General features: G+C 24.8%; 1 protein-coding gene across 3 annotated transcripts in view; it reads right to left on the bottom strand.

The window, feature by feature from the left end:
• The window catches only part of LOC136972761 (protein O-mannosyl-transferase Tmtc3-like), a 78,698-nt gene that overhangs the window by 51,442 nt on the left and 12,111 nt on the right, over nucleotides 1–15,145 (bottom strand). For all 3 annotated transcript variants that reach the window (XM_067267389.1, XM_067267390.1, XM_067267391.1), the window contains exons 2-5: nucleotides 10,835–11,032; nucleotides 7,743–7,879; nucleotides 4,960–5,041; nucleotides 1,292–1,391 (exon numbers count right to left, since the gene is read on the bottom strand). In XM_067267389.1, coding sequence (XP_067123490.1) covers nucleotides 1,292–1,391; nucleotides 4,960–5,041; nucleotides 7,743–7,879; nucleotides 10,835–11,032 — 517 coding nt within the window. The remainder of the gene's footprint in view (nucleotides 1–1,291; nucleotides 1,392–4,959; nucleotides 5,042–7,742; nucleotides 7,880–10,834; nucleotides 11,033–15,145) is intronic.

The raw sequence follows: 15,145 nt of genomic DNA, 5'->3' as shown, positions 1-15,145 counted from the left end.
CCTCAACTTGTTTTCTATTCAATTCTAGATTGCTGATTAGATTATTCAAATCATGTAATTTAACAATAAAAAATAAACAAAACATTTGAAATATTTCTACCAATAAGGAAAATTGCATAAGATAAGAAAAAATTAAAATAATTTTGTATTCAGTATGACTGATTTAGCAAAGTTAAAACCTCCTGAACCTTAAAAACCATATAGACCTGTGAAATTAAATTAAAATAGCAAAAATAAATCATAATCAATAAAAACTGATAATTTTTAAACTAAGAATTAAATTCATAATTAAACGTTATCAATGATTCTGAAATAAAAAACTTTAAATTATAAACTAATATCCCAACTCAAAAAGTTTATGCTTGATGGCATTTATATTTGCAATAAAAATCTAAAGTATGTCTTCATCTGAAGTTTAAAGTATAAATTTGTATATACAGTATTTACTTCATTCTTTAAATTATTTTTAGTGAAATTTTGTATAACAGTGATAAAATCAACACATTTTAACATTGCCTTCAATTTTTGTTTTTAATATAAAATTTCAAATAATTTAACAAATATAAAAATTTACTTCTGTTTAGAATGAACATGATCTATAGTATATTATTTTAATAGTGAAAAACATGACTATCATAGAACATGAAATATATGAAACTTCTGTATAAATTTTGATATAAGAACTGTAAAAAAATTCACAAATCCTTGAAACTAATATAATCCTTCTAAATGATTAATGTTAGACTTAAGCTTATTTTGTATTCATCTTAGAGAAAGCCAAATTTATGAAATATTTGTAATTTGTTGTTTACGTTTTTTTCAGAATTTGTTATATTACATTTGTTCACTTTGACTTTAAAGAATTTCTAGTAAACTTGCTTTATAACAAGTTTCATTCATGATTTCATGATGTTTTTGGTCATCAGTTTGAGATCATTTAAAAATTTTTAAATTTCCAAGCATTATATATCTAATTAAAGGTCTATTCCATGAATTGTAATTTCAGAAATCATGTTCATATTTAATTCTCATTATTATTGATTTTATTACATAATGAAAACATAACTGTAATAAGTAAAAAAAAAAATGTTTTTTAGAAAACATATTATATTTATATTTTAATCTCTCTCTACACTTAACTGCATTGTAAAATTGTGTAATTAAATCTCAATTTAGCAAAATTTATCTTAGTATATATCAAACAACACATCTAAACTATAAATCTAATATAAATGTTTGTTTATTTAATTTTGAATTCTAATATTTCACATATAATAGAAATATAACATACCTATTGTTTTCCATTTTTGACAACATTTTGTGTATGATAAAAATGCCAATAAAAAAAATACTGATGATAATGTTTCAGCTCTTCCCACAATACCAGTTACCTATAGTTATGAATAAAATAATTGAATTTATTACTACTAAATATTTAGAACATTTTAATAAAGATCATTTTCAGTAAATGAAACACTTTTAGGTATTTTTTATATATAATATTGTTGTAAAAAATTTTTATGACAAATTCCTTTGATTGGATTAAATATGTCAAGTCTAATAAAAATAATTTAATTTGACAAAAATTGTATACATAGTATAATGTAAGCTATAGCATATTAATATATGATAATTTATATAATAATAAGTATTTATGTTTAATAAACCATAAAAATAATTTATATCTCCAACTACTTTTGCTAGCTTATTAAATAAATATTTTAAGATAAAGATTTAGTTAGTTATATATTAAAAATAACTAAACACTAAAAACAATAATACATTAAAACAGTTCACAAATAATCATTAACCTAAATTTACAGTAAATAATAATATATAATAAATTTAAGAATAAATCAAAATCCATAAAAAGTAATACTGTTTAATTTGTAAAGAGAGTTGAAAAAAGTGTTTTCAAGAAATATATCATCAAATAATTTTATTGGAACTTTAAACTGTGTGTAAAATATAATTATACACTAAATATTTTTGAAATTGCTATTAATCTTCACAACATTTGATGTACTATTTCATGTAAATTCAAATTATATTGCTATTTAGAAAATACATATAACATAATCACATTTTGTATTGTTTAATGTAATGTTGGTTCTTATACATATCAATACATTTATATTAAATTTCATATATGGATAGGAAGATATTATAATAAGCAACTCATCATCATCTGTACTCTTTCCAGCATAAAAAACATTATGTATACTGTATATAATATATCATACCTAATTTAATCAGGAAAGAAAACTAGACAATGATTATGTTTTCTGCCTTGATGGTTCAGTTTTACTAGAGAAGTAAGAGTGCTGCTAGAGTTCATTGGATGGAGAGTTCATTGGATAGAGTTCCCTTTGATGTAGAAAGGGAAGCGACCAAAGTTGACAGCTAGGATTCTCTCTTTTCATTTGCCAGTGACCTCAATGATGGACAGTAGAAATAAAACCATTAAGCATTCCAGACAAATTTTTATAGAAGACATTTTTTCTTACACTGTATTTGGTTTGTGAGATATGGATATTCCTATGCCATCAATGAGCACTAGTGCACTGTAGCTATCTCCATAAAATTGATAGATGAATAATCAATCATAAAGATGCTATTAAAATACTCTCTCTAATTCACAACCAGTTTTTTGTGACATGTTAAAATATGCATTGTTTGCATCTCAAAAAACATGAGAAGGAAATATTTTAAAAAACGTTAATGAAGTTTGTTTTCCACCCTCTGTTATTAAAACAAAATGTAAAGATTGTGCATATGAAGTAGCAATGATTATTTGTGCATGGTATACCAAACCATTATGTTTTAACTGTTTTTATGATAAATACCACTCAAAATGTTGTCATATTCTTGTGAAATAGTAATGTATTAGTAATGTATAGTAATTTGTAAGTATTTATTGCATTATATTTTTTGTGCCGAAAACTTTAAATTGTTATAAAATAATTTTTGAATCCCCTGATATTTTATAAAGAATAATAAATTTAAAATTCAATAATTAAAAAGGACATAAAAATTGTATCAATAAATAACAAATTTAATAATAATAAGATTAAATAATAAATGTAAAATAAATTCTCATAGCACATACGGGTTTACCTCTGTGGTATGCAAATATCTTATATTATTAAAAATTCTCATATGGGATTCAAACTTGCATATTAACTCTCTTCATGCAATGCCTTAACTAATCACACCATGATATGAACACATGAATGGCATGTCTGCATAGGTATTAACAGTTCTAAAAACACTTTGTGATTTTTTCGAGAATGCCTTAATAGTGGGTCCTGCGGCTTTGGCAAAGTTTAAGTACAAGTAAATACTACACATCCTCAAAATTTCATCAAAATCAGTAATAACAACTTTCTGGGTTCCCTAGGTCATGCAGTAAGACATGCTTCTAAGCACATGGATTTCACTGATGAATAGCATGGTCCAAACCATAAACATCACTTTTGTTGATGAATGCTGGATATATGCAAACTTACAGAAAGGTTTTAAGTTGTTAAACACATGCAATTTAGTTCATACATAGAGAAATCCATTTGTAAAATGAGTTGCAGGGTTGCTTTTGTTAAAAATTTGTTTGTTAATACCATTATACTAACCATAGGCAAAACAACTGATAAATTTAATAATGAAAAAATTAATACACTAAACAATTTACATGCCTGCAAAAATTTCTTGCTCATAGAAATGTTTGTTCCATACAGATGTAAAAAAAAATTAGAGAAAATATTGTTTACAATTACTTTTTATACTAATTTACATAAACTTTACAAATTTGTAAAGTGTTTAATAATGACAGTGATACTGTAAATACATGAATAATAAATAATTAATTATTAAAATTATTAGTTGTATAATTCTATTCTTCTGTGGGATGAAATTCCAATTTATCATCAACCTGATTATGTAAATTAATAGATCAAGTTGGGAAATATTCCAATAATTGTTGAGATTTAACAAAAATCAATCTTGAAAAACTTAGGATAAAAAATAAAAAGGGCAAAAATGTAAGAAACTAAATAGAGCTGTAAATAAAATTTTCTTGTTAACTCACAATGTTATAAAAAGTCAAAAAAACCACACATTCATTTTTAAGTATTTCTAAAATTATAATTGTTTAAATGTTATATATTTTATCCATTTGAAAAATTTAGAAAACACTCAAAATTTTAAAGATTTCTTTCATTTTTTTTAATGTTATTTTATATTTGAAACTTAATTTTTAAACTATCATTTATTAATATTGAAAATTAAACAAGTAAATTTTTAATAAAAGTTAAATAAAATATTAAACAAATATTATAAAATTATTATTGATTCATTGTTTTATATTTATACTTGAAAACAACAGACATAATACAAAAAACTCAAAAGTAAATATTTTATTATACTTACAACAAACCATAAGAGAGTTTCAGTTTTGAAAAATTAATGTGTATCATTTTAAACATTTATAGAAACAATTCCATCATCAAAAATGGATGTGTTATGCTCATTCCAAAATCATTTAGACCTTGAAAGTTATGAATTTTACTAAAACTCTCTTATAAATAAAATAGGGCCTTTTAGAAGTTTTAACATTTGGTTTATTAATGATTTTGAAGGTTTGTCTCCTTGAGAATCATTAAGGAGTTTGCTCCTTATCAGAATACATTAATCATTGTATTAAATGAGTATAGGACAAGTATCAGATAACAGATTCATAAAAATATTGATAACAACAATGTACACATATTACTTTATTACAGCTTTTCATTAATTATTCTAGAAGAAAAATTAACAATAAAACATTAAAACTTAGAAGAAAGTCCCTATTTTTTTTTTTTTTTTTTTTTAATGAATACTGAAAGTCAAAAGTCCATCAAGATTCCATCAGTTTTTCTTAAAATACAGCTTAAAACTATAATGTAAAATGAAAATTTTACTCACTGCTTCTGTATGTATAGGATGGACAGCAAAAAGTATGGCAGCCAAAAAATTGGCAGGGTCTGGCAGGAATATCATGCACATTCTAAAAATTATTATTATATACTTTAATGTCACACACTTTCAATAGTTTAATATGAATTTAAATTATATTTATTCATTTTGTAACCAGTTCATATTTAAAAAAAACCTATTTCTATATATATATATGTGTGTGTGGTGCCCGTCCCCCGCGCTAGCGACATGGTCAAGCCGAATGTCGTGCGCACCCATTCTGGCGCACGCGGGAAAAGACAAAGACGAAGCTTAAGCGCATTCTTCTCCTCCGAGGCTAAAAGAAGATGACGGTAAGAGTAGGAAAGGAAGAAGCTACGATGTGTACGCCTCAAGACGATTTGTTAGTGTTTTTTGTTTTGTAACGTCCTCTGTATTATATTAAAGTGTACATCCTTATGTGTTATAAGAAGTTCTTCGTGTTTTCTTAAACTGAGTTCTACATACGCTTCTTAACGCTCAGCTCAGCCATCCACAGACACCACATATATATATATCTAGCATGATGCTGAACAATGTATATTTTATCTAATAATTACAAAAACTAATTAAACAATCACTATAATAGATTATGAGATATTCTCTTTTGGCTAAAGAATTAAAAGTGAAAAGAAATATTTTAATTCCTTAGATAAATATCTGAACTTTCTGAAGAGGAAATCACAAAAAAGTGATAAATATTTAATTTCAGTATTTGTGAATAAGGATATTCAGATTCTGGGTATAAAGAAAAAACAATATTCTGTACATCTAAAATATGTGAGAGATTTAATGATATGACATTGTTATACTAAATTAATCTCAAACTATGGAGAGCAAGCGTTGAAATTAAAATATATAATAAATGCATTAAAAAATTCTAATGTGCCTTCATCTATATTAAAAAAATTTAAGTAGACAGCATTAAAATAAAAAAACTAATAATGCTGTCAACATGTACTTCCAGACTGATAGTAAACTGTCTGTGTCTCTTGTATTAATACATGTATCTTCCAACTTGTTCATGTAGATTTCAATTTTTTCAGTATTCACTGCCAACATTGAGGAGTGCAAAGACTTAATTATGTCTGCCTTGTCCCACTTTACCACAGATCCTTCAGTCTGTGCCATCAGAGAATCAGAGAAAGTACAGTATCGTTGGACCCCTTTCTAACACTATACATTAGACTTAACTTCTTTAAATCTAACTCCCAAATTTCTTGTGGTAACCCCAATATAACTCTTCTTAATTCATAATTGTATGTTTTTACATGGTATCTCATACACTCCTGCTTTTTCTTCTTTTCTTATATTACCCTTGTCATTTCTTAAAATTCTATACAGGTTTGGAGCTCTACAAATTATTATTCTCAATCCTTTGCAGTCTGCAAATTCTTTCATAATGCCCTTTATATTTCTATTAAAAATGAACTTTGCAGTTTTGTTAAGTCTGCAGTTCTGAGGCTTTGGTGTGCCCCAACAAAACCATTTGCCTCCAGTTCATTGCTGCCAGCATCAATGCACTGAAGGCAAAGGGTAGTCTTAAATTATAACCCTAGCTTCCTCAACATACAGAACAAAGTGGCTCACAATGTTGAGATATCTTTAGTAAATCGACAAAACCCAATGACTTTTGCTATACTGTGGAATGATAAAAAAAACCACATGACTGGGACTCAGCCACCGTGATTTACTCCATCCTAGTCAAAGATCATTTTTTCAACTTGAGGCTAGTATACATAGAAGCCTCACTTCATAATTTACAACAGAGGGTCAAGGAACATAAATATGCTGCTAGAAAAAACCTCAGTAACATGGTACTGGCAGCTTATGCACAGAACAATAACAATGGGATCGAGTCATTAGGCCTACTTCAAACTTACACAACATTGAGTTTCTAGAATAATTAGAATTATATAAAGCAAACAAAAAAGTCACACTGCATGCATAAAACCTATCAAAACACCTGGCAGCATTTTATGAAATGTAATTTATGCATATTTTATTAAGAATTGCATCTTACAAATTTTTAAATGTTTGATATTTATTAATTTATTTCATTTTACAAGGTTTAATTTTTCATGTTTATTAATTATTACACTTTAATTATTAATTCTTAAAAATTTTCATATTCATGACTTCAGTATTTTGAATTTGTAATTATACATTCTAAAGAATTCAAAAAGCTTATAACTGAAGATGATTGGTAAAATCTGATTGAAAACGTTTTTATTTCAATAAATTTGTAGCTGGATTTATCAAGGTTTAGTTTATTTGATGTTCTATTTTAAAACACTTTGTAATTGTCATTGAAAAAATTTTTGTAAACTTGAAGATGGCCTATTGAATAAGTTGAAAACATTAGTTTGTATTGAATAATCTCAGCAAATGAAGATGCTTGGTGAAGATTGTGTATTAACTAATTCCAATATATCAGGAACATTTTAATATTGATATCTAAATAAAATTGTAATAATTTATATCAGTGTTTTCCCATTTTTTAAATTAACACATAATAACTATTAACCGATTATTTCTTGTTAAACAAATGTGTGATTTTAGATTATCTCTAATATAAGATAACCACAACATTAGTATTAATATAAATATTAAACTAAGCCTGAAGCATCATTACAAAGATCCAAAAGACTTATGATAACTTAATCTAAAAAATTAATTGAAATTACTGTTAATGCTTTTAGTAATTTGCAATCAATTACTAATAGTAAGAAAGAATATGTTAAATATATTACCTGTAGTACAGGATACACACTAAGGCATGAAGCATCACATTTATTAAATGATAACTAAATGGATTTAATTCATTCATTAGATAGTTAAGGCGAAATGTGAGAACACAAAGTGGTCGATATGATTTGTGACTATGTTCCTAATAAAATAAATAATTAAAATTGATCTTATAAAATTATTATTTATTAATATTATCATTAATAATTATAATATTTAAATTAATAAAATGTTTTTATAAAATACTATTAAACAACATGCTTACTATAATTTAATAGATATTCTTCAAGAATGTGTTTTCACTGTTTTTCATATGTATATATTTAATATGTTGTTATAATTAAATTTATCATTGTAATGCTTTAACTACTGTTCCCCCCTTGTAATGGGATAATCCCATAATATGTTAATAAAGATTATTATTATGTTGGGTTAAGTGAGATATACTCGGTTAACACCGGTGGCTGTGTACTATGCCGGACCAAAGTCAAGGCATAGTAACCAAAACAGAAATTAAAGAAGTGTATCAGTGTGTGTGTTATAATAATAATAATAATAAATCACTCTACAGAAGGCCACTATATTGAATACATGTCATATTGTGAGAAAATTCCTGAATACAGACACACACACTGATACACTTTTTTAATTTCTGTTTTGGTTACTATGCCTTGACTTTGGTCCGGCATAGTACACAGCCACCGGTGTTAACCGAGTATATCTAACTTAATTCAACATAATAATAATAATAATATGTATATATTTAATTCTATTTTATATTAAATTACTTTTTAAATAATTATTATTACACTTTTTAAGGTAATATTTTATATCCTCTTCATACATAATACATTTACAATGAGCATGTTTATATATAGATTTTTAATATTCAACAAGTAATCAAAGCATTTATATGCTTAAGTTATTTTTAATGAAGTATCTTAAAACACACAAAGAATCTATAGAAATAGCTAATTTACCAAAAAAATTTATGATATGGAATTAACATAATAACAAGAATATTTTAATTCATTTTATTATTTAAGGTATAATTAAAAACAGTGTGCATCAGTAGTTCTTAGCTTTTATGAGCTAGTAATATATACAATTTTTTGTGGAGTACCTATCAGTAATCCAGTGTCACATTTAAAGATGCTCTTTACAAGATATATAAAAATAATAAATTAACATTTTAAAATTAATTTTGAAATTTTCTGGCAATTCTATAAGGTTGTGGCACACTGGTTAAGAACCATTCATCTATATAATGAATTGAAATCTTTAATAAAAATAAAATGGCAAGTCTCATTCTTTTCAAAGACTACAAAAAACTCTTGACTCCTTGTCAATTGAATTTTAACTTTAAGTCAACATATAATACAAAAAGTCTTTATTACATTCATTTGAATCCAATAACACATACATCTGTGTACTTTATGCATAATCTAATCAGTATGCTTACTGCATTCACATGTCCATTATAGCCAACATGTTAAGAAAAAAATACAGTATACTATACTGATTTATATTATACTATATTAAAGTTAAAAATTGATTTAAAAATATTAAATATATTGAACAATTGTCATAATAATGAGTGCTAAATTTATTTAAATTACAGAGAATACATTGCAAGTTTACTTTTGTAAGCTGCTTTAGAAATCCTAAAAAATATTTAATATATAAAAATTAATAACAACAACTATTTTTTAAAACATTGATACAATTGAAATATTTAAGTATTTTTGTAAAGTAAACAAAATCAATAAAACTATACACAAAATACCACAAAAACAAATAAAAAGAAGTTTTATTCTAAACAAGTTTTTTGCTATGGTAAATATTGTAAACAAATCATAAATAAAAACTATTTGTTTAAAAAAAAATAATTTTTCAAAAATTCTCATAATTCGAGATGTCATTTATTCCATTTATAGTCATAGTATAGAAGAAATAAAAAACAATAATTAATGTTCATAAACCTATGCAAAAAAAAACTCAAGCAATTAACAGTTATTAAAGAACAGTTCAAATTATTAAAAAAAATATCATACCCATTTATATTAGATTTGTTCTTTAAATTGGAATAATTTCAGAACTTGCAAAATAAAGTACTTCATTATTAAACAAAATTTACTAAATGGCATTGAAAATCCAACATCTCAAAAAAAGAACTTGGACATTTAAATGAAATTAATAAAATCATTCAATGAACAGTCTGTTGGATTCATATTCTAATTAGTAGAATACTACAATATCAAGACTTAGAAATAACAAAAAACAATAGAGGAAGAGAGAGAGAAAGTAATCATCATTCTCTGTGTCTACATGCCAAATCAGATATTACAATGTTCTGTTATCAAACAATCAGAATAGGACAGATGATATCTATTAGCAAATAGTTTGATTGTCACAGTAATACATATCACTTTCAAAATCAAAATAAATTCAATGATATAAAACAACTATAAGGAAAAATTATAATCTTGTTATTAAAACTTCAAAAAATTAGTTGAAAGATAACACAATAAGTAAAATAAATTTTAATATTCTACATAATGTAAATTAGAAATCTATATAAATGTGGAGAAATAGGAGTGCCTTAAAAAAATTAAGAATGGAATTGTATATAAAAATGTAAATGATTCTTGACATAACATAAAAAAATGTAGTCCATTTATCATAAGATTAAAAGGATGGCAAGAACAAAAACTAGATCTCAATGATACAATTGATACATAAATAATCAGCAATAAAGCTTCTGGACAGATGGAGTATAATGACCTATGAAGGTACAATGTTTCTGAGTTACAAAAATAGTATCTCAGAATGACAGTTTGTGAAGATTCTATAATAGCTCATGTGGCAAAAATTCATTCAGATCAAAAACATTCTATGATAACTTTTGGTTTTAATATATTGTGCTAATGTAACAAATCAAAAAAGGTTGTAAATTATATAATTAAAAGTTGTTCATATAAATCTGTTTACAATCAAATGTACTCAAAATAGCTGAATTATATATTGAATAATATTTAATTTTAAAATATATAATTACATAACAAACTAAATTAATATTCTAAGCAATTTTACTTACTTTTTGTATAGGAGTTCCCCAAAAATCATTTAAATATATGTTGCATAATGGTGTAGTTGGTCTAAGATCTTTGTTATCTCTTATAGCTGACATGTCATCAAAAACAAAATCACATTCTAGAGCATTAAAGTAACAAGCACATACTGTTGCAATCAATAATATATAATGTTTTCTATCCTTCCAAAGTTCCATGTTTTTCTATTTAAAAAAAATTATATATATAAATAAATCCTTAATTTTAACATTTAAGAAAAATCTTAATTAAAAAAATGCTTAAGTCATTTTAAATTATACATAAATAAAGAATAAAACTATTTCATTTCTTGATTCATTTCAAAATGAAAAAAAATAAAGTAACAATTTTGTTCTTTAAAAATTAAATTATTAATTAAAAACATATAATTAAAAATAATAAACTGTATTTACAAATCATAATTTCAATTCATAAAAATACTACTTATAAAACAGATTTACTAAATAAACTTTAAATGTGTAAAATATCAAAAATTCTTCATTTTTCAAAAATTTATATTTATTAAAACTTAATCAAATAATATAATATTAATTTACTAGTCAAGTATTACATATTTAATGTTAATATTTTTTTGTCATTATCTACTATTAATTTTAATGACTTCAGAAAAATCTTAATTTCATGTATCTAAGAAAGCAACAGTTCAGAATGAGATTTAAATCTGGAACTTTCATCCAACACATGAGAGTGCATTGTTAATTACTCACTATCCGAATATTCCAAGTTGGAGACTTCACAAATGTATTATTGATTTTAGATTAGTATATACAAGATTTGGCAATTAAAAGTTCCAAAACTATATGAATTTAAAGGAAACTACATATTAAAATGAAAAAGGCATTTAATATTGTTTAATTTTCTTGAGAAATTACACTCACTTTTTTGAGCTTTTAGTTTTTAATCTTGTTTAAATTTCTCTCTATAAATTCTTTACTTTCATTATATTAAATATCTTCTGTATCTTCAAATTCAACTCTGGCAATGATTTGATTTTTAAAATAAGAAATAACATTTGAAGCAAGTTATCAGAACAAAGTAGATGATTAAGTTCTACAATTCTGTGCTTTGCCTAAACTTCTTAATCATTGATTCAAAATAAATGTAGGAGAAAATGACTTTTTCCAAAACTGAGATCTTTTTCAATAAATTGTTTTATTAACTAATTTATCATCATCTGATCTTGTAGAATTACTATTATGCTCTGTCAGATTATATTATTTGATATTAAATAAGATATCATTGCAACTATTGTTACAATAAAAAATACCATAACTGAATACAATATTAGGAAACAGTATATTCAATTTTACTATTTCTATATTATATGATAAAAAGATCATTTAATATAAGTTTTATTATTTCTAATAGATTTCCTAAGAATCTTATGTTTTAAAAATGGCAAAGATTTGTTGTTCAGTATTATATAAATATTAATTTTAACTGTTTTTCTCTATTGTTACAATTCTGTTCTTTTTATTAATTTCCTTTCTATTAGAATGCTGAATAAGAGAACATTTGGAAGCAAAACAATAATCCATTGCAAGAAGAGCCAAATCAGATTCTCCTTATAGAAGGAAAATGTTTCCTTGCTATTGTTTAAATTACTTTCATATTTCTATAAAATTTTTATTTCAAAATGTTCTTCTTTATATAAGATTTATTTATAAATTATCATAATCAAAATTTACTTTTAAGAAGTCAGAATTTCAATTTCAACTTATTCACTTTAAGATTAAATTCAAATTAAAGTTAATATAGTGACATTCCATTAACCTGGCATTGTCAGGCCTGATGTGGTTTCAGGTTATTGAATATGCCGCCTTATTAGACAGTGGAAGTTTTTCTGGTGTTTTTTCGATCCCCTGAACACAAATTTAAATATCTGCATATAAAACTGTACAAATCTGCCTTTTATGATTGTTTAACACACCATTTCAATATTTTCAGGCTATTCCTACTCTTGGTTGGCTTAAAATAAGAACACTCTCTTCTTACTTTGTGCTTTGTACACTTTTATTGCTTATAAATGAGGATTGTACTCTAATTGTCATAATACATGAACAGTATTGTTCACGTACTTTAATAATTAGATTGTCTGTAGCTGTTTCCATGATAATTATTGAGTCCAAGTGTGCTAAATATTTCTGCTTCTCATATCAAACCCATGCATTAAATGTCTTTAGAAAAATCATGCATGAGCTAACTGGTTTTAACTAGCACAGCATCATGTCATCTCTAAAAGCAGAACCCACATCCTTTCCAAGAACTGCAAATTTTGAGTGCTTTTACATAAAAAAAATCTTAACATCAGATATACCCCTTTACCATTAACCCCATTGACAAGTTCAACATTCCAGCTTATCAAGTTTGCCAGCATACCAGATGCCAGGTTAACAAAATTTCACCATATAATAAAATATTGTGTTTTTGTTTGTTAAACTTGCATATTATAAATGATAATTTATAACAATAAGTTTTATATGATGTATTATATTGTTCTCCAAATTTATAATTTTTATTCTGTTCCCATAATATTAAAAACTAACACAGAGAGACAGATTAAAACCTTTCACGGTGTTGGATACGATAGAGAACTGTGAAAGGTTTTAATCTGTGTCTCTGTGTTACACACTACAGTGTTATTAGAAGAAGTCATATATTGTATTAAAAACTAAAAATTGTAAATATTTAGAATGTAATAATGTACATTGTCCTTTAATGTCCGATTCTTCTTTTGGTTCATTCATTAAACATTCAATTTCAACAAAATTTATTATACTCAATACAAATTCCAAATAAATTCTAATGTCTACATATACTGAGTTCAACAAGTTGGTATTATGGCCAATTATAAGAAAAGAAAACATTCTTGTCTTCTTCTTTTCTCATAATTGGCAATCAATATTCTTTTGCCTCCATTTCTTCAATATTTTCCTACCTTTGCACTGAACATTCCTCATAGAAAGATGATTAATCGTAACTCATGTAAGATCTAAATTCATATTATTCTTCATAAATTCTTCCTGAACATTATATTGTAGAATTTTGATAATACATAATTATTAATAAAAATTCACATAAGTTTGTAACCATTATTTCAAAATTTTTGTCTAAAAAAAATATCAGTAAACTTTTACCAATTAAATTTTTAGGCAAAATTTTAAACAACACTATCATTTAGTAATCATTCTATTTGAAAATTTTTGAAATGACCAAATATAGGCCTAACCTTATTTTTTTTACTTCAGTTTGCAAGTAAAAGATCAGTTTTTGGTGTTAAAATTAAAGCACACATCACATGTTAACACCAAACCAGATTTTTATTTCAGTTTGCATTAATTTTTGTGGTGTACACCTTGTCCATCTTATTTTATTCCTGTACAATTCAAATCCTACCACTATCACCACAATCACTTTATTTTAAAATATTTCATATCAAATTAATATTTTTCTTTTTTAAAATAATTTTCAGATTTTCCTACTTTATTGCCATAATATATTTTAATTCTTTTCTGATTTTACAAAATTAAACTGACCATACTTAATGTATGCTACTGTGCTGCATATCAATATAATTAATTAAATAATTATTATATTTGCATACACAATATAAATTGTTTTAAATTAAATAATTTTAAAACAATTAATTATACATAATAATTTATATAAATTATCTGTTTCCTAAAATGCAATGATTACTCAAAAGCCTCATAAACATGCAGTTTAGACAAAATTACAGTATATTAGTAATAATTCATCACATTTGCTAAGAAGTTCATTTGTTATATTACTAATACATTTCTATATATTGTGACAAAGTAGTTAAATAGTGATAGGTCAATATTATGTTAAAAACATTAGAAGAATTGTTGAAGTAAAAATTTTGCCAATCTCTTCCTTGCAATAATTCTTTTTTTTTTTTTTTACATTAAAAACTCAATGTTTTAGCAAAACCTATTCTTTACTGGAATATTCTCTATATTGCAATTAATATCTTGAGTCAGATTCTCACTTCCATACATTATATATAAAACATTTCTTTTCTCAAATTATTGGTTATATACTGAATTCTGATGTGTTCATTTTATATTATTAGGTTGTTTAAAAATCCATAGCAATTTTTGTTGGCTGATAGTTGAGACACTGGACAAAGCAAAAATTATTAGCACTGTAAGAATCAATGATTATTATGAAAAATGACCTTGAGTTGCATTCATTAAAAAAAGTCTGTTAAGATTATTTAAATTTCATTTAACTTGTCTCATTGTAAAAATAGA

This window comes from Centruroides vittatus, unplaced genomic scaffold, assembly GCF_030686945.1.
Source record: "Centruroides vittatus isolate TY-2023 unplaced genomic scaffold, ASM3068694v2 contig_301, whole genome shotgun sequence".
NCBI classification, from domain to species: Eukaryota; Metazoa; Arthropoda; class Arachnida; order Scorpiones; family Buthidae; genus Centruroides; species Centruroides vittatus.
The sequence above is the reverse complement of the archived record's forward strand: the minus strand, read 5'-3'. Positions and strand labels throughout refer to the sequence as shown.